The sequence below is a fragment of the Thamnophis sirtalis genome, unplaced genomic scaffold, assembly GCF_051295495.1.
Source record: "Thamnophis sirtalis isolate CommonGarterSnake01/CBP01778 unplaced genomic scaffold, rThaSir2_p1.2 scaffold_15, whole genome shotgun sequence".
Taxonomy (NCBI): domain Eukaryota; kingdom Metazoa; phylum Chordata; class Lepidosauria; order Squamata; family Natricidae; genus Thamnophis; species Thamnophis sirtalis.
In genome coordinates this window covers 39322126-39347645 of record NW_028261395.1, presented here as the reverse complement: position 1 = coordinate 39347645, position 25520 = coordinate 39322126, and the positions used below count along the sequence as shown (strand labels likewise).

Below are 25520 nucleotides of genomic sequence, written 5' to 3'. Positions count from 1 at the left end.
CCTAGCACATTCCTTTCTTTGGTGGGAAAGAGATATTGACTCTTGACCGAGCATGGATTGAAACACAGAGGCATTTCCTGACGGGATGCCGTGGTACCTAAACCTGTCTGATTTCCCTCGTTAAGTGGACAATCCAGAGGTTGCATAGCGAGCAGCCCCCGTGGACAGTCGCACAGAAAACAAGTGTGGGTCACATTGGGAAGAGAGGCAACAGCACTGTGTGTGTGTGGTGCAGCATGAAATTCCAAGTGTGGGTTAGCTCCACAATCTTTGGCAAGCATGCGCTGGATTTTATTTTTCCAGTCGAGGGGAATGAAAGTCTGCTAAAAGGAGCCACCATAGGGGTTTTGTAAATTAGGAACGGCTGTGAGGAGGAAGCGGCTACAGATACATTTTTCTCGGCGTCTCTCAATGGCAGGGTTCTGCGGTCACCCGTTGGAACCGATGGGCTGGAGAAGATCTGGGTGGAATTTGCTGCCCCAGAAGATGTGGTGGTTGGCTCTGGCTTTAATTGCATCAGTGTGTCAAGGAGGGAGATAAATTTATGGAGGAGAAATGTTCCATGTCTTGAGGGATTTTGTACCAGTTTTTCATTAGGTTACCATAAAACGCTCCAAAACAGAAAATGATGCCGTGCAATGAAATCAACCAATAAAATCTAAAAGCCATAATCAGCAACTGTGAGGAAGACCAGCAATAAGTGGAATTAAGAGAGGCCTTAATTGTCCAATCTGCTGGTTCAGGAAGAATGAAGGAAGAGACGGCTTCTCTGCCAGGCAAGACTGTACCCAGGGCTGAACCCGAGCCAAGACCCAAGGGAGGAATGGGGAGAAGGAAAGCCCATTGCAGGCACTGCCTCAGCAGCCCCCTTCTGGATTCCCTGCCCACGTTTTGAGGGTCAAAAAAGCATTGAGTGAGGAGCAGCAGGCCTGACAAACCCATGAGCTACTGCTCCGTTCAGACCGTTTACACGCGGACTGCTTTCCCTCTACCTTTCCAGGGTCATCGTGCAAGGCCCGCCATGACTCACCTAAGGACATCCAGCCAAGTGCCAAAAGAAGGCAAGCAAGACTTCAATGGCTGTTCAAAAGATGACGGGAATCAAGGGAGACCCACCAAAAGGTCTCCTGCTTGGGTGCAGGGGTTGGACTAGATGACCTACAAGCTCTCTTCCAACTCTGTTAATCTGTAAAAGATAGTGAGACTCTAGAAAGAGTGCAGAGAAGAGCAACCAGGATGATTAAGAAACTGGAGGCTAAAACATACGATGAACGGTTGCAGGAACTGGGCATGGCTATAGTCTAGTGAAGAGAAGGACCAGGGGAGACAGATAGCAGCCTTCCAATATTTGAGGGGCTGCCACAGAGGATGGGGGGTCAAACTATTTTCCAAGGCATCTAAAGGCCAGACAAGGAATAATTATATGGAAACTGAACAAGGAGAGATTCAACTTGGAAATAAGGAGGAATTTTCTGATAGAGAAAATTCCTCATTTCCAATCAACCCATGGAATAGAAGTTGTGAGAGCTTCATCACTGAAAGCTTTCAAGAAGAGACTGGGCTGCTGTCAGAAATGGTGTAGGGTCTCCTGCTTGGGTGGGAGTTGGACTAGATGACCTACAAGGCCCCTTCCAACTGTGAATCTGTTAAATTCTGCAGCTGCCTTCCCAACTATCCAGAGAGGCTGATGGTACAGGAGGAATTGGTTGGTACAAGAGCACCCTCTGGTGGCAATCCCAGATATCGCAACCAGCCTCAAAGGGGACAATGAAACGGTGCCTGGGTGCAAGATCGGACACTTCTCGTCGGGACCCGTACAGTGCCCTGCCCTTTTGCGCTCGGTGAAAGAAGAGGGTGCTTCGGTTTTGCATGTGTGCACATTTTTATTCAACACTTGGTGACGATCAGCTTCAGCAAGATGCATCTCAGAAAGACCCCCGGTAACAGAAGTACAATTTTCACCCCTCTCCAGCTTGCAGGAGCCTTCCCCCAGAAAGGACTCTCAAAGACCTCCCTGCATTTCTGAAAGCCAAGTGGGCTTCTGGACACAGCTTGTTCCCCTGACCGGTGGCTCCAGGGACCCAGTGCATGCCTTTCAAGAGCCAAAAGAAGATCGGTGGATGAAACAACAGCCACACCGGCTCTGGGCTTGGCCTGTGGGGAGAAAAAGAACAGTGTTGCAAAATCTTCCTGGTCGTTTTGCTTGATGGTGCCCATGGGGCAATTCCTTCGAAGGAGGTGATGACACCCAGGGGATTCTGCTAAGCTTTTGCGCACTTCCTGCACCATGTTCCAAAAAGGGTGATTCTTCACAGCACCCAGATTCCAACTCTCTTCCCAGAAATCAGCCGTGCCAAAGTGTCAGGAGCCTGGCTCTCGGGTTCTCTCAGACAGCCCACCCAGGAAAGCCGCCTCTCCCACACCCGTGTGCTACGAGAAAAGAGGCCCCCTCAATGAGTGAGAAAGTGGAACAGGCTACATACAGGCCTGCTGGGGAAGATGTCGGGATCAAGGCAACTTAGAGACCTGTAGAAGCAAAAGACCTGGCCTCAGACAGCTGAGAAAAAGCAGCCTTGTCCCCCCTTCTCCAGCACTGGCTGAAGGGGAAGCCCGAGATCATTGAGATCCCCCCCTGCCAGTTTAGCTTTATCTAATGCTGCAGCCGGGAAGCTAGAACAATTGTGGCCAAAGGAGTCCCTCTCCATCTCACATCTGGAGAGCAAGTCCTCAAGCAGCGGTCCCCACCCACCTCCAGCCACTGAACTGTGCTTCCAGCCAAGGACCGTTAAGCGGAGTTTAACCCCTCCATGCAGAGCTCACCTCTTCCTGCAGGCCACCCACTGCCTCCTGGGGCTGCCCCTGCAGAGCCTTTTCTGCCGCGGCTTCCGCTCCTTCGGCCTTTCCTGGCTGCTCGGTGTCCTGGCCACACAGGAATTTCTCACAATGCTGCGGCACCTCCTGCTCGTACTCCAAGGTTTCATTCACTACTTCCTCTCTGTCCAGCTGTGGACAGAGAGAGGATAACGTGGCCTCCAAAGCTACCCGGGCCTCGTGAGCTCCTTTTTCCAATTCAGCAGCGCTCCCGGCAGCCTCCCGACAGGCCACCTTCACCCTCTTCTCCAGGAAGGCAATTTCTGCCTTGAGCCGCTCCGCCAGCCCTTCCTTCTCCTGGATCTGGCTGGCAGCACGGATCATATCAGCTTGAAGGGAAGCCATGACTTCTTCCTGCTTGGCATTCAGCAGCTTTATCTGGGCTTCCAGCTCTGCCACCTTTTCCTGCTCTACCCTCAGCTGCTCGTGTCGTTCCTCCCAGTCGGTACTCAAAGCTTTTACCTGGGCCAAAAAGATGGGGTATGTGCTCTTCAAAACCTGGCTGGGGTTCAAGTAGAACTGACGACACAATTTCTACCTGTGACCACTTCCACCTTCCCCTTGTTCTGCCTCCCCCATCTTGTAGTTGGCAAGAACAGCAAACAGCTGTGGCAATTTCACAGCCCCCTCTGAGGAGGAGTTGCAAAACACCAGCCCTTTTAAGACATTATGGAGGGAGGAAAGGAGGGAGATTAAGAGAAAAGGAAGGAGGAGGGAAGGAGGAAGGGAAGGTATGTGAGAAGGAGGGGGGGATCGAGGAAGGGAAAGGAGGGGGAAGGAAAGGAGGAAAGGAGAAAAGAAAGGAGGGAAGGCAGGGGAGAAGGAAGTAAGGGGGGGAAGGGAAGAAAAGGGTAAATGAGGGAAGAGAAGAGGGAGGGAAGGAATAAGATACCTAACCTTTGATGTTTATAATGATTTGATAGTATGGGAATATCTCGAAATATAGTTGTATTGTTTTTTACAAGTTATGGATGTTGTATTTTCTTTTTACCAATAAAATCTTTTTTTAAAATTAAAAAAAAAAAAGACATTATGGATGAGCTCTCAGAAGCTGATAGGCAGAAAGCAAAAGAAATGGTTAGAAAGACAATGTGAAAAGTGAATGCCGGCAGAGGATTCGGAGGGAGTGAAACTGACCAGAGAGTAAAGAAACCAAGTTACAGCTGCATATTTTCTGTGCACTTATAAGAGAGTCAACTGCTGGGCTAACAGCTAATGAAAAGTCTAATTTTTGATAAATTTAACAGACATTTTTTCCCAACGTGAGAGTGGGGAGACCCCCCCCCCAAATGTGGAGGGTGTAGAAAATGTGAAACTTTGTCCAAACTTTCAACACCGTTAGCAGCTTATCTCCTCTGGCAAGGAAACAAGATTCGTCCTCCCAAGAAACTCCCTCCCTCCAAGAGGAGGGAGCCGGAGAGAACAGCTGGCTCTGCACCCACCTTCATCTGAATGGTCTCCACTTGGGAGAAATCCTCTTCCATTTTTTTTTGTAAAGCCATCTGAGGAAGAAACAGAATTGAGCTGCAGGGTTCTCCTGAAGCAATGGGCCTGGGTTGGTTCTTTTTTTTTGGGGGGGGGGAAGGGGAAGACATGCTTTTCAAGGGGGGAAACCTTGGTTTGTGTGTGTGTGTGTGTCCTGCCCCAAACCCAGCTCCTCTACAGCAACCAGAGCATTCAAGGTGATTTTATTGCCTGAAAAGGCAGGCAAGAGGCTGAGCGCTGGAGTTTCTCCTTACACTTCTTTATTGGTCCCCCACCTGCCAGAGACACACACCACCACACAATCACACCACAAACCACACAACCACACTACACAAAACATCACACGCAAACACAAAACACACCACACACAAACCATAACACACAAACCACAACACACCACAAACCACAATACACAACAAACCACACAACCACAACATGCCACACTACAACACACACACACAATATATATAATGCACAATACACACACACACACACACAGAGGGAAAGAAAGAGGCCATGCATGGCCTGGTCACTGGGGCCCTCCCAGAGCTGCCAAGGGTATTTGAAGCAGGCCCGTAGCCGGGCAGCGAGTGCGGCCTGAGCTGAGGGGAACCTTCGGCCGGCCTTCACAGCCCCCTCAACAAACAACCCCCGGGCACAGCCACTCACGAAGTTCTTCTCCAAGAGCTCGACGGAGTGGATGGCATCGCCGCACCTGGGAAAAGAACCGCAAAACTCGCTTCTGGAGAAGGAGCAGCACCAGCGCCCCTCCCCGTCTGGCTCCCAGGAGGCGGGCGAAGGAAAGTCGGGCTTCTTCGACGCCCCGCAAGCTTCGCTAGGCCTCAGCAAAGCGTGCCTCAGGGCCCGCCATGCCAGAGACCCTTTTTCCCGCCCGAACAGGGCAACCCCATTGGCTCCCGGGGGGTCAGGTGACCCTTCAGCAGGTTCCTAGAAGGGTTGCCGGGGACTAACTCACTCACTTTTCCGCCATGGAGACGCTCTAGGCTACGGAACTCGCACGTGGCCTCCCGGCCCGCTATTTGAACCTTCCCTCTCATTTTCGGCCCCGCCTTGCTCAGGGCCCCGCCCTTTCGTTCCTTCCCCCGATTGGTGGGGATTGAATCGTGACGCGCGAGGGTGGGCGGAGTTAGGGCGGCCAGGGAAGCACAGCTGTAGCATCCTAAGATACGGGAAGGGAGCGCTTTGGTACTCGAGGGCGGTTTGAAGCGGGGGGGGGGGGAATCCATCCATTGGGACATCTGGGCATTCTGATTGGCCGCCGCTCCAGATCCCCTTCCCCACGCGCGATTTCGTTTCCCCTGCATCGTGCCTCCTGCATCGGGCAACCTTAAAGAGTCCGGTGGAAGGCTCCGAGCAACCGCTTCAAAGGTTTGGCTGGGATACCCTCTTGGCACAGGATCGGCCGCCGGCGCTGCTTCGTTCCTTGCTTCCCCCCCCCCCCCCGGATTTTCAGGGGCTCGCGTGAAACTTCCGCGGAGTTTGTGAGTTCGATCCTAGGTAGAGGCAGGTGTAGGGTCTCCTGCTTGGGCAGGGGGGTTGAACTAGATGACCTGCAAGGTCCCTTCCAACTCTGCTAATCTGTCACAATCGGGAGGTTGTGAGTTCGATCCTAGGTAGAGGCAGATGTAGGGTCTTCTGCTTGTGGGCAGGGAGGTTGGACTAGATGACCTGCAAAGGTCCCTTCCAACTCTGTTAATCGGTTATCTGCGTCTCCCGTTTTTCTTGAAGCTGATCCCGCCTCCCCCGGGTTCCAACTGTTGCCAAAAGCTCCGTGGGAGGCTACGCTGCGATGCCCGGCGGACTCGGGCTTCCCAGGGCTGGAGCGGAGGCTTAGAGACCCGGCCCTGTCCTCCCCCACTTGCAGGGGCTGGGATCGGCGCGATTGCCAAAGCTCGATAAGGAAAAGGACCGCAGAGCCTGCGCCAAGTCTCGCCTGCCGCGGCTGTAACGCCACAGAGGCCGGTCCTGGGAGGGCAAGGGGGCTTCTAATGCGACCTATGGAGCCCCTCTTCCAAGCCCGGCGCCCCCTTCCTTGGAGCCCGTCGAAAGCCGCGGAACTGGTGCGCTGGAACGAGCGACCACCGTGGAGGCGGGACTGCTTCGGCGCGGGAGCGCCTTCCAGCGGACTCGCAGCCTCTCGGGCATCGGGGGCTTGGGGGCGGGGTGTCTCCCGACCCTTGAGCGGCTTTAGGGGGCAAAACCTATCGCTCCCCTCCCCGAGTCTGTTCTGCTTGCTCCTCCTTTTTTGGGGGGGGTCGGTTTTGGGAAGGAGAAGCGGCGTAGGTGGCTCCTCTGGCGCCGGAGCGCTCCGCCTTTCGCCACCCCAGACGCAGTTTTAAGGCCCGGGCCCCGGGCGAACGAAGGCGGCTCCGATTCCCCTCCTCGATGCGCCCGGCGGCTCCGGCACGCCCCCCCGCCCCGCCATGGGCTCCTGCGCCACCAAAGGTGAGCCATCCGCTTGCGATCACGTTCCCCGCAGTCCGGGTGGGGCGCAGGGCGAGACCGAGGCTGGGCTTGGCTCCTTGGAAAAGCGTGGGCAGCGGGAGAGAGGGGAGGGGGATTCAGACCAGAGACCCGGCACCTTGACTCATTCTGGGGGTGGGGGAATGTGAACCTCCACGTACCGCTCGGTCTACCTCTTTGTCCTTGCAGCTTAAAAGGATGACAGAAAGCAGAGAGGAGCCGGGGTCTTAGAATAGAATAGAATGTGGATGGGATGGGATAGAATAGAATAGAATGTGATAGGATAGGATAGCACGTAGGATAGGATGGAATGGAATAGAATGTAGGATAAAATAGGATAGAATTCTTTGTTGGCCAAGTGTGATTGAACACACAAGGAATTTGTCTTTGGTGCATTTGTGCAAGTGGTTCCCACCTCCCACCGCTCAGTCCACTTGCCTGCCCGGGTGGAGGAGCACGAATTATTCAGCTATTCAAAGGATGAAACGCCGCGAAAGAGGTCTTTTCTGCATTCTGTGCATGCTCAAACAATAACCCACCTTTCCTATTGGAGGACTCCAGAGAGCTTGTTCCGTCACACAAGCGCCTCCTGCCTCCAAAATGAGAAAGCAGTGTTTCATGCTCCCATCAAGGGGGGGGGGAGGGAGGAGAGGTTGTTTGCAAACCCCACCTGTAGGGTAGGGAGGAAGATGGGGCCAGAATCCCCCTCCCCCCCAACACACAAGAAAGCCCCTCTAGTAGCAGGTAGATTCCCCCAAGGCAGGAGTCAGCAACCTGTGGCTCTGGAGCCGCATGTGGCTCTTTCATCCCCCTGCTGCGGCTCCCGGCTCAGCTCCACAATTGATAGGGCTTTCGGTTAGGACAGGTGGAGGAAAAAGGACGCCATGCTAGGAGGAGACTCTATATTGGGGGAACCGGACTTCCACTGGGCTCCAGAATTGAATGGGGGGGGGGCTTCCGGTTAGGACTTTTGTGGCTCTCTGAGTGTTTAAGGTTTGCCGACCCCTGCCCAAAACTCCTAGGGGAGCAAGGGACAAACCCCCTCCCCCATTTCCTGACTTTCACTATCACTCTGCTAAACAACTAATTCCCACAACACTGTCAAACTATTTGCTAAGACTGTATGGCTATTCTTCTCATCCTTCCTATTACCTATCTCCTCCTACTTGTGACTATAACCTTGTTGCTTGTATCTTTATGATTTATATTGTTTTTAGTTTCCTTGTTGTTGTCAGTTGCAAAGTTGTGTCCAACCCATCGCGACCCCATGGAGAACGTTCCTCCAGGCCTTCCTGTCCTCTACCATCCTCCGGAGTCCATTGAAGCTCATGCCCACTGCTTCAGTGACTCCATCCAGCCCCCTCCTTCTCTGCCGTCCCCTTCTTCTTTTGCCCCCCATCGTTCCCAGCATGAGGCTCTTCTCCAGGGAGTCCTTCTTCCTTCTCATCAGGTGGCCAAAGGATTTGAGTTTCCCCTTCAGGATCTAAAGAGCAGTCACGGTTGATCTCCTCTAGGACTGACCGGTTGGATCGCCTTGCAGTCCAAGGGACTCGCAGGAGTCTTCTCCAGCACCGGAGTTCAAAGGCCTCCATTCTTTGGTGCTCAGCCTTTCCTATGATCCAACCTTCACAGCCATACACCGCAACTGGGAAAATCATTGCCTTGACTAGACATACTTGTGTTGGCAGGGTGGCCACTACGAGGGCCAAACTCATAGTGGAGCAAGGGACACCTCCCCCTGCCATTTCCTGACTTTTACTATCACTCTGCTAAACAACTAATTCCCACAACAAACTATTTACTAAGACTGTATTACTATTATTCTCCTCATCCTTCCTATTACCTATCTCCTTCTACTTATGACTACAGCCTTGTTGTTTGTATCTTTAAAATTTATATTGTTTGATTTAGTTTCCTAGTACGATTTGATTGCTTATTAGTAACCTACGACTATCCTTAAGTGTTGTATCTTATGATTCTTGATGAATGTATTCTATTTTATTTATCTTTACGTACACTGAGACCAGTGGTGGGTTACCAAATTATTTACTACTGGTTTAAGTGCGCTCCTGCGTGCGCTCGCAATGCTTCTGCGCAGCCGCAGAAGCGTCCAGGTGAGAGGTAGAGCTTCCCACTGCCGCTACTACCCGTTTGCCTGATCCGGGCTGAACCAGCAGCAACCCACCTCTGCACTGAGAGCCTATGCACCAGACAAATTCCTTGTGTGCCCAATCACACTTGATCAATAAATAATTCCATTCTCTTTCTTATTTAATATTCTATGACTATCACTAAGTGTTGTTCCTTATGATTCTTGAGGAATGTATTTTTTATGTACACTGGGAGCTTACGCACCAAAGACAAATTCCTTGGGTCTCCAACCACACTTGGCCAATAAGGAATTTTTATTCTATTTCGGGGGGGAATGTCTTGAAGGATGTCTTAGCTACACGGCTCTCTTCCCCCATCCCAGAGCCTGGCCTTTCTGTGCTCTGGCTGGACCTCTTTCTTTCTTTCTGCAGAATTCCTCACGAGGGCCCACAAGGAGGGAGGCACCGTCCCTCTGCCGGACCAGGAAGGCGGCAATCCACCTGTTGCCCCCCCAAAAGAAAGCACCTCTCAGGTAAAGGCTGGCACCCCTCTCCCCTTAAGATGGCTGCCTAGGGAAAACCTTCCTACCCCATTTCTCTTCCCCCAAAAGCAAGTACCGACGTTTGTTCGTTTTTTTGACAATGAAAACCACACCGTTGCAATCATCAGGACAATGACCAATGATACATTGAGAGACTGTGCACCGTGAAAGCAACATACAATCGGGTGGGGAGCTTAGCATGAAGAAAAGAAAGCCAAAACGGCGAGGAGCAGGTGACAAATCTTACAGGGTGAAACATAAGTTAAAGGCCCGTTGCTGAAACCACAGCTAGGATGATCTCGGGTTGCATCTCCTAGAGAGAAGAAAAGGACATTTCAAATTAGGGGCAGCAACTGCCCAGAAGCCCCTTCCTGCACCCTATCACAGGAGGGGTCTTCAGAAATGATTAAATCCTCCCCCCCCCCCCAGGCTCTGGCTGGCAGGGAGTCCCCACAGGCTGCAGGCAGCTCCCCCTCAAGAGGCTGGGGCTTCCTTTAGACCAGGGATTGGCAACCTTAAACACTCAGAGCCATTTGGACCCGTTTCCCACAGAAAACACCGGGAGCCACAAAAACCTTTCCCGTGCCTATTTCCTAAGCGGCCACAAAAGTAAAGTAGTTGAATTAAACATTCTGTTTTCTTCTTAAATTTTTCTTTTCTTGGATTTATCTCTGCTTGGCCTACTGGGGGGTCGAAAAGCTCAATACATTGCATGCCGGCGGGTGTCGCGCATTTTGGCAGTTGTGACGTATATTTCAAGTGACAGGGAGCCACAGCAGAGAGAGAAAAGAGCCACATGCGGCTCCAGAGCCATGGGTTACTGTTTAGACCCACAACCAGCCAGGCTGGAACAGAGCGGGCCATCCTAGGTCACCTCTTCTCTTCTTCTTCCTGCAGAAGTCCTCACGGGGTTCCGGCGGGGCTACCTTGGCGACCTACGACGTGACAGCCCTTGCTACCTCCTCCCTGCTGGGTAGGTATGCCCTCCGGATCAATAGATCTCCAGCAACTCCTCGGCTGACAGACACACAAAAGAGGCGCTTCTCCATCAGAGTAGCCTCATGTCTACACTGAATGTCTACGTCACGAGCCTGACGTCGGGGTTCCTGCTGTGGTGGGGTGGGGTGAAATCCTCCCGGTTGAACTAATTGACATCAGTTCTCCGAACCGGTGGCAAAAATCACTGGTGATCACTGCCCATGCCCGCCTGATCGCCCTGTCTCTGCTCACCTCTTCCAGCCGCTTCACCCGCCCACCCAATCCGAACGTTTCCCCCTCCGTTCACAGCAGAGCTGCTGCAGCCTGTCCCTTTAAGGTAGACCCAGGGAGAGAGTGGGCCAGTGGAGACCATAAAGGGAGCAGCAGCTCCGCTGTGAACAGAGGGAAAACATTCGGATTGTCTCTGCCACAGAATTCAACGTTAAATGCAGCAGAGACGATCCAAACGATTCTCTCTCCGTTCACAGCAGACCTGCTGCAGCCTGTCCCTTTAAGGTAGACCCAGGGAGACAGTGGGCCGGTGGAGACCATAAAGGGAGCAGCAGCTCCGCTGTGAACGGAGGGAAAACATTCGGATTGTCTCTGCCACAGAATTCAACGTTAAATGCAGCAGAGACGATCCAAACGATTCTCTCTCCGTTCACAGCAGAGCTGCTGCAGCCTGCCCACGGAACTGGTAGTAAACAAAATTGAATTTCACCACTGGTGGGGTGGCCACAGTGTCCGAAACACAGATGATCCAAAGGGAACAGCTTCCAAGGGATCGGAGCAGCTGGATAAGACAGCCCAGAGGAGAAGTTCTCTGGGATGCTTTAATCTGGATTCCCAAGGAGAGGTTGGACTACGTTGGGAGTCTCAAGATTCCCCCGCCAACGTGATGACCCTCCTCTTACACTGGGTGACTCTGACAACGGTGTGGGTATGGTCCGCTCGATTAGCATCCCACCAAAAAGGAGCCGCCTCGGGGAGAAGGGCCAGAGACTGGGAAGGGGGTCACTTCAGAGAGGGCAGTCGGCCAGTCCATCTTCACTGGCTGCAAAGGGAGTCTTCGCCGCTCCACTGCAGCTTAAGGGTTTGGACAGCGGGGAGATGAATGTGTCTTGCGCTGTTGGTTTCCATGGAAACCATAGTTTTTTCTTTCTTCCCCCAGCCGGGAAGGCAGCAAAGCCGGCACAGTGGCATTCGTCCTCATGGCTCCCCCACATTCCCCCATCTGCTCACGCCTGGGCTCAGTCCTGCTTCTCCTCTGTCCTCCAGGCCTCGTCCAGAGCCTGAAGGACCACATCACCAAGCCCACCGCCATGGCCCAAGGACGCGTGGCCCACCTCATCGAGTGGAAAGGCTGGAACGCTCCCCCCGTGGGTTGGGGGCAGCCCCCCACTGAAGAGGTGCTGTACGAGGAGCTGACGGACGAGCTGAAGGAGGCTCGGTTTGCGGCAGGTGAGGGGAGGGAAGGTGGGAGGAGGGAGGGATGGGAGGGGCTGGTGCAAACCGGGGGGGGGGGGGCAGGAGGGGGTGTCTGGCCAGCATTCTCTGTTTGCAGCTACTGGGCATTCCTTGTTTCCCCCCCCCGCACCCCCCCCCAGGAGGAAATGCACAGGAGTGGCTGGTTTATCAACTCTTTGATGCTTGCATTTGATGTGGGCGTGGGGTGTCTCAGTCTTGCCCCAAGCCTCCTGTGCCTCACCTCCCAGTTCTCTGGCCCCTCTCCAGGTGTGGCTGAGCAGTTTGCCATCACGGAAGCCACCCTAAGTGGTTGGTCCTCCCTGAACGAAGAGGAGCTGAATGACAGGGGAGGCTCGCAAGATGTGATCCAGCTCCAAGGTATGACCCAGTGGTGAAATTCATTTTTTTTTACTACCGGTTTGGTGGGCATGGCTTGGTGGGCATGGCAGAGTCCTCCGGGATTGGGCAACTTATACATTTAATAAATAGAATAGAATATTGCAAAATCACCATCCCCACTCCACTCCTGGGGGAAGGATATTGCAAAATCCCCATTCCTTCCCCACTCGGGGGCCAGCCAGAGGTGGAATTTACTGGTTCTCTGAACTAATCAAAATTTCCGCTACTGGTTCTCCAGAACCTGTCAGAACCTGCTGAATTTCACCCCTAGTATGACCCCTGGTCTTTGCCCCTTCCTTTTGCTTCTCTCTCAGTCTCCCTGCTGTGTCTTCCTTCTAACTCTCCTCCTCCTCCTCTTCTTCCTTCTCCTCCTCCGACCAGATCTGGAAGGCATCTATCTACAGGACGGTCTCCTTTTATGTCCACCGGCTCCGGCAGGCAGCCTCCAGGCCTTCGTGCTCTCCAACCCGGAATCCCCCATCCCAAGCAGAGCCGTGAGAGCGAACGAGTGGAGCAGGGCCAAAGGCAGCTTGGGAAGGGCAGAAGGGAAGCCGGTGGGACCACCCAACGCCCGTAGATGGCAGCAGAGTGCCACATCCCTGCGTTACGTGGACAGCAGCTCTCCCTCCGAGGATGAGGTCTTCTATGACTAGGCTGGGGTCGCTCCGTGGTGAGACTGGCAGCAACTGCGGTGGCATTAGTCGCTCCAGGAGGGGCGGGATTGCGTGGCCGAAGGGGGGGTCTTGCTCCAGAGACTCTTTGCAGGCCCAGCCCACCCTTCGCCTGGCAGCCTGAGGAGCTGGGCTCAGGCAGTGCATTATGGTCCCAGAGTCGTTGCGGTTGCAGGATGATGTACTTTTTTGACACAGCCCGTCAGCCCGATCCACGATTAGCACTTCTAGCACCGAGATGGACCCTGCACAGCTGGTAAGATGGTAGGGGAGGCCCATGGAGGATGGATTCGGAGCAGGGGTCAGAATCCAGGTGGAAATTTAGGCCGAGGAGGCTCTCTGCCTACATGATCCATACAACCTCCTGTCCCTTCAAGTGTTCATAGAGCAATGTTAATCCTTCCTCACGGATTAAAGGGTGCCTGGCCCAGGAATGTTGTTACTGAAGGTGTAAATAAAAACAGGTGCCACAGAAAAACAGCGTCCACCTTTTTGCCCGAAAGGAAAACTGCCGGGTGCCCTCCAGACGTCCCCTCTGTGTCTGAGCTGGGAGAAAGGGACTGACCTCAGAGGCACCTGGGGGTGGACCTTCCCCTGCTGGGGAAGGAAGGAGCAAGGCAGGTTTGCTCTGATTGGAGGCGAGGTCTGATCAGAGGCTGATTGACATGTCTGGGGGGGGGAGTATCCTTCCCCTGGGGTGTGAGACAATGGGGATTTTGCAGTATCCTTCCCCTGGAGTGGGGAGGGAATGGGGATTTTACAGTATCCTTCCCCTGGAGTGGGGAGGGAATGGGGATTTTGCAGCATCCTTCCCCTGGAGTGGGGAGGGAATGGGGATTTTACAGTATCCTTCCCCTGGAGTGGGGAGGGAATGGGGATTTTGCAGCATCCTTCCCCTGGAGTGGGGAGGGAATGGGGATTTTACAGTATCCTTCCCCCGGAGTGGGGAGGGAATGGGGATTTTACAGCATCCTTCCCCTGGAGTGGGGAGGGGATGGGGATTTTGCAGCATCCTTCCCCTGGAGTGGGGAGGGAATGGGGATTTTGCAGCATCCTTCCCCTGGAGTGGGGAGGGAATGGGGATTTTACAGTATCCTTCCCCTGGAGTGGGGAGGGGATGGGGATTTTGCAGCATCCTTCCCCTGGAGTGGGGAGGGAATGGGGATTTTGCAGCATCCTTCCCCTGGAGTGGGGAGGGAATGGGGATTTTGCAGCATCCTTCCCCTGCCATGCCCACCTAGCCACGCCCACAGAACTAGTAGTAAAAAAAATTCACCACTGCACTAGAGCCTCTTCTCAAGAGTTACCAAACTGAGGGAAACCTTGAGACTTCTATACATTACAACCATCCTGTTGTGTCTTAGCAACTATTTCTAAAATGCTCAAAGATCTAAAAAGTGCCTAAATTTTTCCACTGGGTCCTCTTTCCTCATTTTTTATTTTATTTTAAACTTTGCAGTGACTCCTTCTTTAGGCAAGCCGGAGAATTTCGCTAGCAAACAAAGATCAGGTCACAACCCCCACCCCCCACCCCCCAGGAACTAAACCTATGACTTCCACATCTCCAGCGCTCTTCCTCCCTCCCACGGGCTTCTGCTATCGACCGGCTTTGGGGTTGGCCAGCTCTTCGATGGCTTTCCTGAGCTGAAAGAGAGAAAAAACAAAGCAAAGCTGACCACGGGGCACAGAGCGTGAGTCGGTGTTGCAAAACTCCCCTTTCTCCTTGCCAGCTCAAAAGAGGGAGGCTGCAGTCCCCCTTCCGATGATGCCATGCATTAGCATAGCAGCAGAAGCCAAGCTGCCTGTCCTCATTCCCCCCCGCCCCCAAGAGATCAGATGGGAAAGAGGAAGGGGCACATTGCTGCGCCCTCCTGGGGGAGCCCAGCCACTCACTCACCTCCCTCCTGGTCACGATTCCTACCACTTTCCCCAGCTGTGTGACAAAAGCCCGCTGCAGGTTCAGCATCTCAAAGAGGTTGTGGGCCTGCAGAAGGAGGGAAAAAAAAGAAAAGACGCTTGAGGGAAGAGGGCCCTCTGAAAGGCCCCTTCTCAGAAACCCCTTCCCCAATGGAAACCGCCCTTGAAAACCCTGCCTGGCTCTGTTCCCCGGTCAATCCCTCCCCTCCATGGTTAGACAAAGTTGCAGTTTCCTGTTCTGACCGAGGCTTCTTGAGAGCATGAAGCAAACTCCTGGTCCCGACAAAAACCCCTTTTATTAATTGACTGTCAATTCTGCTCATTCACATCCAGCAAAGTCTTTCAAGGGAGGATTTACAGTCACAGATCTTATCTGGCTTGGAGAGCTGCCAGATCGATATCTGCAAAACTTGGCAAGGAGTCTCGGAGAGTCAGGAACCAATGAAGCGAACTAATTGTCTCCTGCAAACTCCACTCCCCTTTCACTCCTCTTTTATGTCTTCTGGGAGGGGCCATTCATCGTCCACCTGTGGCCTTTTATTTCCCCTGGGAGGGGCCATTCACGTCCACCTGTGGCCTTACTCCCAAGTCGACCCTTGTTTTTAACTGTTCCCTTCGTCTGGCCACTCTGCGCATGCACACACTGGGAACAGGCTCCAGCTGTTCATCTGCCTCACTGATGTCTGACTCTGAAGCAGCTGATAACTGGCATACAGCCCTGACCCCCTCTCTGCCTCCGACACAGAGTCCTCAACAGAGCCTTCCCCAGACTCCAGGAATGGCCAATGTTCCTCCCCAGCTTCCTCACTCTCCCAATCTGTTCTGGTGTGCCACAATACTTCCCAGTCTTCTTCCTGCTGCTGCTGCCCTGGCGCCTCAGCAGAGGCACGAGTCTGTTCTGGACTGAGGCAACCTGTATAGCACTCGACCACCTGAGGTACCTGGTGCAGGGATGTCCATGGGGAGAGCTGCAGGGTGACAGGATTGATCATGCAGCCTTCTTTTAAAGTCTGGCCCGAGGTAAGCTGGAAGGGAGAAGCACAGCCATGAATGTTTGGTGCAGCAGGATGGAAAGGAGCCCTGTGTCCCTCCCTGTCCCCTTCCCCGCCACAGAAAGCACGTAATCGACTCTTGTCGGAATCACCCTCTCAGACCCACCTCTTTCCCCGTCTCCTCCTGTGGCAGACTGGAGTCTTCGTGGCTCTGGAGAAACTGGATGAGACTGGACCGCTGGATCACCCCCAGCAGCATCTGAGACTCTGAGGGAGAAAGAAGCAGAGGGAAGGGTCCAGGTTTGGTCGCCACACTATAAAAAAGATGTTGAGACTAGAAAGAGTACAGAGAAAAGCAACCAAGATGATGAGGGGACTGGAGGCTAAAACATACGAAGAACGGTTGCAAGAACTGGGCATGGCTAGTATAGTGAAGAGAAGGACCAGGGGAGACAGGATAGCAGCCTTCCAATATTTGAGGGGCTGCCACAGAGAGGAGGGAATCAAGCTATTTTCCAAAGCACATGAAGGCCAGACATGGAATAATGGATGGGAACTGACCAAGGAGAGATTCAACCTGGAAATAAGGAGGAATTTTCTGATAGTGAGAGCAATCAACCGATGGAACCAAAGTTGCCTTCGGAAGTTGTGGGAGCTTCATCCCTGGAGCCTTTCAAGAGGAGACTGGATTGCCTTCTGTCAGAAATGGTGCAGGGTTTCCCTGCTTGGGTGGAGGGGTTGGACTAGATGACTTCCAAGGTCCCTTCCAACTCTTGTTATTCTAAGACTGTAGTTTCTAGGAATGTGGTTGCGTGCATGTGCCTATTTATGTTACAAATGCTTCAATGCCCCTCCAACCACCTGGTGGGACCCTCCTGCCAGACGGATCCTGCGCAAGACACACACAGAGACGCCCGCTGCTTTCGGAGCACCGCTTTACCAGTATTGTCGACCACCGGATACTCCTGGGCATCCGTCATGGTAACCACCTGAAGGATGTCGTGGAAGGAGGCTTCCTGGGGCAGGATGACGAAATCTGTATTCATGAACTCCTGGGTGGTGACCAGGTAGGACCTGCAAAGGGAAGCAACACTCACCAGGCCGATGGCTTCATTGGGACAGGGCAACGCTTTGGGTGGAAAAGGGGCCACTGGCACCTGCCAAGCAAGGTCAGGCCAGAGGTGATCTGGGCATACGCCAAGTGCCCGTTCTTTGGAGAAGGCCGGCATCCCAATCCCCGGGTCCCAGCAAGCCAAGGGGGGCGGGGCAGGGCAGGGCAGGGCAACTCACTCAATATGCCTGCTGCGGATGCGAGGAAGGTACGGTAGCTTCTTGACAAGGATGGTGCCATCGTAGAAGGAAGGCTGGAACTTCTGGGCAATGGCGTTGGCCACCAGGACGGCCAGCAGCACAGGCAGGATGTGGGCAATCTGCCCAGTCATCTCAAAGGCCAGCAAGGCGGTGGAGAGGGTGTGGGTGACCGAGCCAGAGAAGGCAGCAGCCCCTGGAAGGGGAGGGGGAAGGTCAGAGGGTGGCCAATCTCAGGGACAGCAAAGGTATGGGGGCGCTGTTTGCACACTGCCTGTGCCTCCGTAATGTTTCAACCGAGGTTTCCCAAGAGCCTGAAGCAAACTCTCGACAAAACCCCCTTTTATTCATTTTCTGTGAATTCTGCTCATTCACATCCAGCAAAGTCTTTCAAGGGAGGATTTACAGTCACGGACCTTATCTGGCTTGGAGAGCTGCCAGGACGATCTCTGCAGAACTTGGGAAGGAGTCTCGGAGAGTCAGGAACCAGTGAAGCGAACTAATTGCCTCCTGCAAGCTCCACTCCCCTTTCACTCCTCTTTTATGTCTTCTGGGAGGGGCCATTCATCATCCACCTGTGGCCTTCCTGCCAAGCTGACCCGTTCTTTTTCTGCTTCCTTTGTCTGGCAACTCTGTGCATGCACACACTGGGAACAGGCTCCAGTGTTCTTCTGCCTCACTTATGTCTGACTCTAAAGGCAGCTGATAACTGTCGGATGGCTCTGGTCCCCTCTCTGCCTCCAACACAGAGCTCTCATCAGAGCCTTCCCCAGACTCCAGGACTGACCCAGCTTCCTCCCCAACCTCCTCACTGTCCGAATCTGCTGCCAGCTCTGCTGGCCGCTGGCGGGCCGTAACACCTAAGTGCCAAGGAAGCCTCCCGACATACCTGCCAGCGCATACGCCCCAGGGATAATGGGGCTAGGAGGGCCCCCCGCAGTGATGCCCATGGGGAAGAGGAGGGCTGTGGCTTCACCCACCAATCGCCCGATGGCAGCTCCTGTGAAGGGACAGAGAAAGATCATCTTTCCCTCCTGAGCCTGACAGACCAGCCTCTCTGGAGGCTGAAAGCAGACGACGAGAGAAAATGGAAGCGCTCACCGTAAATGAAGACAGGCATGAAGTACCCAGCGGGCATAGGCATGGTGGTGGCCAAGATCAGCATCCAGAACTGCAAGGACAGAAAGAATCAACCATTGGCAGCCCAACCTTTTTGAGAGCAGGGTCAGCCGTGTCTGGCTGACCATTCAGAAGGTTGACGTACGCGAGAGCACCTGGAAGGAGCTCTGCAAGGCCCAGAAGAGGCCAGAAGAGACCCGCCCCCCCCAAAAGAGAGTCCTACTGCGTGCCAGGCAGAGGGAGTTCCCAGACTCATCACCTTCATCACCAGGAAGATAGACAGCGTGCCGAAGATGGAGATGTCGGGGTGCCACCACTCCTGCCATAGGTTGAGGGGGTCCACCTGGGGAGGCCTGTCAAGTGACACGTTCTGGGAGAGGACACTCCAGGTGCGGTTATCGAGCAAGGAGGTGAGCAGATCCTTCATGCTCAGCTGCACAAAAGAAAGGGAAAAACGGGTCTCTGCTGCTTCTGCCCCATGGCACAAAGGGGCTGCCAGCCTCTCCTCCTGCCTTGCCTCAGCTCCTCTGGCTTGCCATGGCAGAGAGCCAGCGGCAGCCCCGTGTGTTCTCCGCAGGCTCTGCCCTTGGGCAGCCAACGGCCGATAGTTACCCTGGAGGCCATGAATTGTCCCAGGCTAAGGGGGAAGGTGATGGAGGACAGCAGGAAGGCCACCAGCACCGAGTAGAGGGGCTTCCTGCAAAAGAAGGCCCAAAGGTCAGGGAGAGGGGAGGGGAGAGGAGATTGGGAAAGCAATGTAACTCAAAAAAGCCACAGGTTATGAAGAGGGCTGGGCTGGGGGCTGCCATAGGCCGCTGTACTTCTGGGGGTAAATCTTGTGATGGAGAAGCAGAGGAAGCTTTAGAGATAAGCCTGAGAATCAGAACAGCTTGGAAGAGAGTTGCGGTGGCACAGTGGTTAGAGCACAGTACTGCAGGCTCCTTCTGCTGCCTCCCGTTCGAATCTCACCAGGCTCAAGGTTGATTCAGCCTTCCGTCCTTCCGAGGTGGGTCAAATGAGGACCCAGATTGTTGGGGGCAAGAGGCTGACTCTGTAAACCGCTTAGAGGGGGCTGTAAAGCACTGTAAAGCGGTATATGTCTAAGTGCCACTGCAATCTTCCTTCCTTCCTTTCTTCTTTCCATCCATCCACCCACCCACCCACCCACCCACCTATCCATCCATCCATCATGCACAGTGGTTAGAATGCAGTATTACAGGCTAACTCTGCCCACTGCCAGCAGTTCGATCCTGAACGGCTCAAGGTTGACTCAGCCTTTCATCCTTCTGAGGTGGGTAAAATGAGGACTCAGATTGTTGGGGGCAAGAGGCTGACTCTGTAAAACGCTTAGAGAGGGCCACGAAGTACTGTGAAGCGGTATATAAGTCTAAGTGCTATTCCTTCCCTCCCTTTCTCCCTCCCTCCCTCCCAGTGGTTAGAATGCAGTACTGCGGGCAATTTCAGCTGACTGCTAGATGCAGTTCATCAGTTCAAATACCACCAGGCTCAAGGTTAACTCAGCCTTCCATCCTTCCGAGGTGGGTAAAATTAGATTGTTTGGGGGAAGAGGCAGACTCTGTAAGCTGCTTAGAGAGGGCTGTGAAGCCCTCTGAAGCGGTATAAGTGCTTATTGCTATTGGAAGCCAGACTGCCATTTTCTTCCAGTGAAATGCTGGGGGAGGGGCGATCTAACCTGCTGGCAAACATCGGTGGTCTACCCAGGGAGTCTCCCTTTTCAGTGAGTCCACTTCCTGTACTCCCCCCCCCCTCCAATCCCGCAACCAGAGGAGCCATCCCAGGGACTCTGGTGAGCTGCCCTCTGGTGTCTACTTACTCGGTGGCTAGCAGCCTAGCCGTGAAGCAGTTCCTCCGGACATAGCCCAGGAACCAGCGCTGGCAGAAGAGGTACGCACAGCTCAGCACACCGCAGATCACGCTGCAAGGGAGAAAGGAGGCCTCCCAGTTGACCCGTGCTCTGGCTGCTGCATTCCCCCCCTCCCAACCCAGGGAGTCCCCCGCCTCACCCGAGGAATGTGAAGAAAACGGTCTCCGGCAGATCAAAGGGGAAATCAATTTTGAAACTGGTCTTGAAGAGGGCTGTGATGGTTTCTGGAAAGCAGGGGTGCAAAAGCCGAGGGGCTTGGACTCTGATCTCCTGGAGCCCCTTCCCAGCTCCCGCCCCACCTCCCTGCCTGGCCCTCAGCCAAGCAGCCCACAGGAGGTGGCACGCAGAGCCCTCTCCATCGCCAGCTGGTTTTCGCGGGCGCTGGAGTGCCTGAAAACGGCAAAAAAAATGGCCAGAAACCACCAAAAAACAGGCCTTTTTTCTGGCCATTTTTGGGGCCTGAAAATGGCCAAAAAAAACAGCCCCCAAAATTGCAAAAAAACAAAAAACACCAGGCATTCGTGTGCCATCCAGCTGGTCTTTGGGTTTCTGGAGCTCGGGCACATGCAAAGACCAGCTGGCCGGCACATGCGTGTGCCAGAAACCTGGAGACCAGCTGGCTGGCATGTGCATCGGCCAGCTATTCTTCGGGTTCCTGATGCGCATGTGCACGGACATGCACATGTGTTCCGGTTTGGGCACTCAAGTGTCAAAAAGGTTCGCCACCCCTGCCATAGATGCACTGCCCCTGTAGAGCACTCTGCCTGCCCTGCCATCCCCAGACCGAGTGGCCCAGGGATCCCTCCTCTGGCCAATCGCTGCCCACCTTGTTCACTGTTGAAAACAGCCAACAGGCGGAACATGAAGGCGCCACAAGTGGCCGAGAAGAAGCCCCTCCAGTAATCCCGGACGGCAAAGTGGGAGGATACGACCTCGATGCTGAAGAGGACCCCTGGAGGAGTGGCAACGAGGGTGGGTAGGGAGAGCAGTCCAGATAGTCAGCCCCACATCCATCGGTCTGGCCACTCCATGCCCCCCTCCCACCTGCTCTGGCTCCCTTTGCAAAGGGACTTTTGCCAGAAATGGCAGCCACGTCCCAGCTGCGTCTTACCGCTGATGGGTGCCCCAAAGACAGTTGCCACACCCACGGCCGCTCCTGCCACCAGCATCTCGTTCTGCTTGCTTTTATTCTAGGCAAAGGAAAGGGGCGCCCTCTTGAGGCTGCTGCCAAGCCGCCCTCCAGGCAGCGGTTCCAGGAACCCACTGAGCTGGGCCACCTGCAGGGCCCTCCAGCCAGCCACATAGTCCTCAGCTGACCCCACACCATCCCTGGGGTGCAGCCTCGCCTCCTCGGCCGTACCTCGTACTCCCCAGAAATGCTGGTCCGGATCTTGCCCAGGTAGGCGGCAATTATGCTGGAGAGGTGAACAAAGGGTCCCTGCAGAGGCCGGACGGAAGGAAGAGGAAGAGGATGACCCGAAAGGCTCAAAGGAAGGAGAGCTCAACAAAGCCCCCCTCCGTGCAACAGTGGTCTCTCCCAGTAGACCCTCCCCCCCCCAGACAAGAGGCTCGTCTCCTGACCTCAGCCGGAGCTTGGATGTCTCCAGGAAGGAGAGTCCACCCACCCCCCAAAAAACATTCACCCCGGTTGCTGGCGGGATCCACCTATCAGCTTCCCTGTCTCTGCTCCTTCCTGGCCTGAAGGAACCCAGGTCCTCTTTCCTTCTTGAGCAGGGGTCTGCAACCCACGGCTCTGGAGCCGCATGTGGCTCTTTCATCCCTCTGCTACGGCTCCCTGTTGCTCAAAATATGTGTCACAGCTGCCAATGTGTGATACCCGCCGGCACACGATTTAACCAGGTTTTTGACCTATCCTTTTTTTTTTCCAGAGTTCAAAATGTTTTTGTTGCATGCAGAAATAAAAAAAATTGTTTTCTCTGTAGCAGTTCGTTGATTTTCATAAGTGCAACACACTGTAGGTTTGTTTTTTATTACATAGGATAAAGGTAAAAAATATTAATATATGCAGTGCTATCTTCATTTTAGAAGGGTTTTGTGGCTCCCGGTGTTTTCTTTTCTGGGGGAGATGGGTCTAAATGGCTCTTTTGAGTGTTTGAGGTTGCCGATTCCTGCTCTTGAGCTGGGCCACCTTCAGCACAAGCTCTAAGAAGGAGGCCGTCTGAGGTGGGCAAGACCAAATAGATTTAGATTTAGATTTTTTAGATTTTATTAATATTTGTAGGCCGCCCTTTTCCCTGAGGGGACTCAGGGCGGCTCACAAATAGGTGTGGGGCAGAAGCAACATCTGAAGCCATCCCCTCCAGACACCCAATTCCTTCCTTCTGTCTCTAGAACGTTTCCCTTTCAAACTGATACAGCTTCCTTTCTGTGTCCAAAGGCTGAAACCCCACCACCCCTCAGGCCACAAAGACGCTGCATGGAGGCAAGCGAGAGAGAGAGAGACCCCTCCTCTTAATCCACCCGCTGGATGCGTACCACTTTCCCGAGGAAGATGGTGCTCCCGCAGGCAAGTGTGCAGGTCAGCCCCACGACTTTGGCCCCAAAGTTCTCCATGGCCAAGTACTCCTCCAGGATGACGCCAGTCAGGATGGTCTTGAGTTCGGGGATGCCAGAGCCTGGTAGAGAGAGGGCAGAACTATCTCTCCACCACTTCTGCCCACCTAGCAGGAAACCCTAGTGCCACCCTGGAGGCGTCTCAAACCCTAATTAATGAGCCAGGCTAGACACAGTGTGTGAATGAGGCCCCAGGTTGCCCTCTCTTCTGCCATCTTCCTTTCAGGGAGAAGAAGAAGGCAGCTGATGGAAGAAGGAAACCTTGACGCTTCCCAATGGGCTCAGGCTGCCCATCCGTCTCCCTGCACCCCTCAGCCAGACTCGGGAGAAGAGAAGATAGTTTCTGTTTTGACCCAGGCTTCCCAAGAGCATAAAGCAAACTCCTGGTCCTGACAAAAAAAAACCTTTTATTAATTGGCTGAGTCTCAGAGAGTCGCAAACCAATTAAGCAAACTAAAGGTCTCCTGCAAACTCCACTCCCCTTTCGCTCCTCTTTTATTTCCTCTGGGAGGGGCCATTCATCATCCGCCTATGGCCTTACTCCCACATTGACCTGTTCTTTAGCTGTTCCCTTCATCTGGCCACTCTGCACATGCGCACACTGGGAACAGGCCCCAGCTGTTCCTCTGCCTCACTGATGTCTGACTCTGAAGGCAGCTGATAACTGTCAGACTGGCCCCCTCTCTGCCTCCGACACAGAGCCTTCATCAGAGCCTTCCCCAGACTCCAGGACTGACCCAGGTTCTTCCCCAAACTCCTCACTGTCCGAATCTGCTGCCAGCTCTGCTGGCTGCTGGCGGGCCACAACAGCTGTTTCCCAGTCCAAGGGCCAGAATAGGGCATAACGACCACTAGTTGCTGACCCTAGCCTCCATCCCGCCTCACCTCCAGCGTGCTGGGTAATGCTTTGGGCAAAGCCCGTGGAAAAAGCCGAGAGTGCGACTGGGTACATGGTCCAGGAGAGGAACTTCAGCACCTGGTAGTCTCCAACCTCTTTGTAAAGCCACAGGTGTGCTGGAGAATCCAAAGGGAAGTTGGGAAGTCAGCTGTGAACTGAACTGCCCCAGAACTGCCAGAGTCATTTGATGCTTGTGGCTGCCCTGAAGGCATGGAGAGCCTACCCCCCCCCCCGCCCCACTCTTGGAACTGGCACGAGGCCTCTGTAAGCGGCACAAAAGACACTCTTTTCTTCTGCTTGTCCCTCAAAGCCCAGCTAGGGGACAGTAGCAGGATTTGGAAGGGCAAAAGCTCACCTCTGGCAACTCTGGAGACGGTGAAGTCCATGGCGAAGCTGAGCAGCGCCATGATGACGCCCAGGGCAAAGAGGTAATACCAATCATCCCCGACTCGGAAGAGCTGCCGCTTGAGGCACCCCAGGCAACCTGCAGAGGGCAGCAGAGGCTGGGAATGAGCCTCCTTCAAGGAGGGAGGAAGAGGTCAAAGGGCCACTACCACCACCACCACCACCTCTGGGAAACGCCAACATCTGGAAGCCCTCCAACCTCGGTGCCACCCATGTGGGAGACACTCTTGTGCCATCTCCCTGGTTCCTACCGTGCACCTTGCGCCGGGCTTTTGGCCAGGGTCTCCAGTTGTCTTCCCAAGGCAGGAACACATTGGCCTCCTCTTCCTCCTCCTTGTTCTCGGCTCTCTCTTTCTCCCCGCTGGCTTTCTCTGCCCTCTCAGCAGCCATGCCCCGAGGCTGGGAATGGAAACGCTGGATGAAGCCCAAGAGGAGGAGGAGGAGGATCTGAGCTGTCTGTTTGCAAGCCCCAAGGCGGATGGAGTCCCTAAAGGCCTCCTGCTACCGCTTGTCTGGATCTTGGCTGCAGGAGTGACCCAACAAGGAGGCCCCTTCCTCCCCCTGAAATGCAGAAGTTCTGAACAGGTGAAATGAAGAGGAAGGCGCACCCGGATCCCCACTCTCAAGACAATGCTGGTCACCCTGCAAAGGGAAGACGCTCCACTGACAACAGCCACCAAAAGGGGCAAACCTCCGACAGGATCCACCTGCCTTGTCCAAGAGCTCTCCGATCTAGGAAGGTGGCATTTCTATCGCCTGAGGGAGCCTCAGGCACTAAAGGAAATCCAGACAACAGTCAGACAACAATGCACAGTCTTCCCCCCCCCCCCCAACTCCGCCTCTCAAACCAGGGTCCCCTCCATGGCCCCGACTGGAACCTGTGCAAAGGAGGCTCACTCCACCTCAGCCGGCTCTGGGTGCCTGCGTGTGCGTCTGTCAAAGACTCCTGCTGCTCCTGGGTCAGGGCGACTTCTCTGAAGCCAGTTTCCTCTGCCCTGGCCAGACCTGGTGCACACACACACCAACACACACACACACACCTGTCTCCTGGGCCCTCCCTGTTCTCTCCCACACCTCCCTCCCTCCCTGACCTCTAACTATCCGGAAGTCTCTCTCTGGGACCCACAGGAAAGGCCCTCCAGCAAGCCCATTCCAGCTCAAGCCAGCCTTCTCACCAAGCAGCACGAGAAGGGTGGGGTGGGCAGGAAGGCAGCTGGCAACCAGCCCCATTTGGCTGGCTGCCCCACACCTTGCCACCCACACCTCTGAGGGTCATTTGTTCCGGTTGCAAGAGCTCACTCATCGTCCCAGTTTATGCTCCCCTCCCAACGTTCAGGCCAGCCGTAGGGGGTGCAGAATCAAGACCAGGAGAGCCAAAATGCTGGAAGGGGGCTGCAAACACCTTCCTCCCAAAGCAGCCTGGCCAGGAAAAGCG

The 25520-nt window shown here is 54.2% G+C and overlaps 3 protein-coding genes across 3 annotated transcripts; 1 reads left to right on the top strand and 2 right to left on the bottom strand.

Moving 5' to 3' along the window:
* Positions 1–1879: 1879 nt before the first annotated feature.
* Positions 1880–5347, bottom strand: LOC148042569 (uncharacterized). The gene is made up of 5 exons (XM_087702439.1): positions 5337–5347; positions 5026–5071; positions 4314–4373; positions 2821–3405; positions 1880–2154 (listed from the first exon to the last, which is right to left on the bottom strand). Exons 1-5 carry the CDS (start codon positions 5345–5347, stop codon positions 1888–1890), a joined length of 969 nt encoding a protein of 322 aa, XP_087558565.1. The 3' UTR covers positions 1880–1887.
* A 906-nt stretch (positions 5348–6253) lies between these two features.
* FAM131C (family with sequence similarity 131 member C) lies at positions 6254–13544 on the top strand. Its single transcript, XM_087702221.1, has 6 exons — positions 6254–6822; positions 9363–9463; positions 10370–10445; positions 11729–11911; positions 12185–12295; positions 12698–13544. Exons 1-6 carry the CDS (start codon positions 6801–6803, stop codon positions 12967–12969), a joined length of 765 nt encoding a protein of 254 aa, XP_087558347.1. The 5' UTR covers positions 6254–6800; the 3' UTR covers positions 12970–13544.
* Positions 13545–14540: 996 nt separating this feature from the next.
* On the bottom strand, positions 14541–25129 carry LOC106543161 (chloride channel protein ClC-Kb). The gene is made up of 20 exons (XM_087702168.1): positions 24727–25129; positions 24337–24646; positions 24036–24164; positions 23668–23796; positions 22705–22844; positions 21569–21646; positions 21320–21398; positions 21035–21160; positions 20348–20432; positions 20158–20259; positions 18936–19020; positions 18583–18756; positions 18306–18375; positions 18094–18204; positions 17187–17400; positions 16837–16970; positions 16063–16163; positions 15846–15929; positions 14885–14971; positions 14541–14631 (listed from the first exon to the last, which is right to left on the bottom strand). The coding sequence occupies exons 2-20, from the start codon at positions 24473–24475 to the stop codon at positions 14584–14586; spliced, it is 2115 nt and encodes a 704-aa protein (XP_087558294.1). The 5' UTR covers positions 24476–24646; positions 24727–25129; the 3' UTR covers positions 14541–14583.
* Positions 25130–25520: the final 391 nt, after the last annotated feature.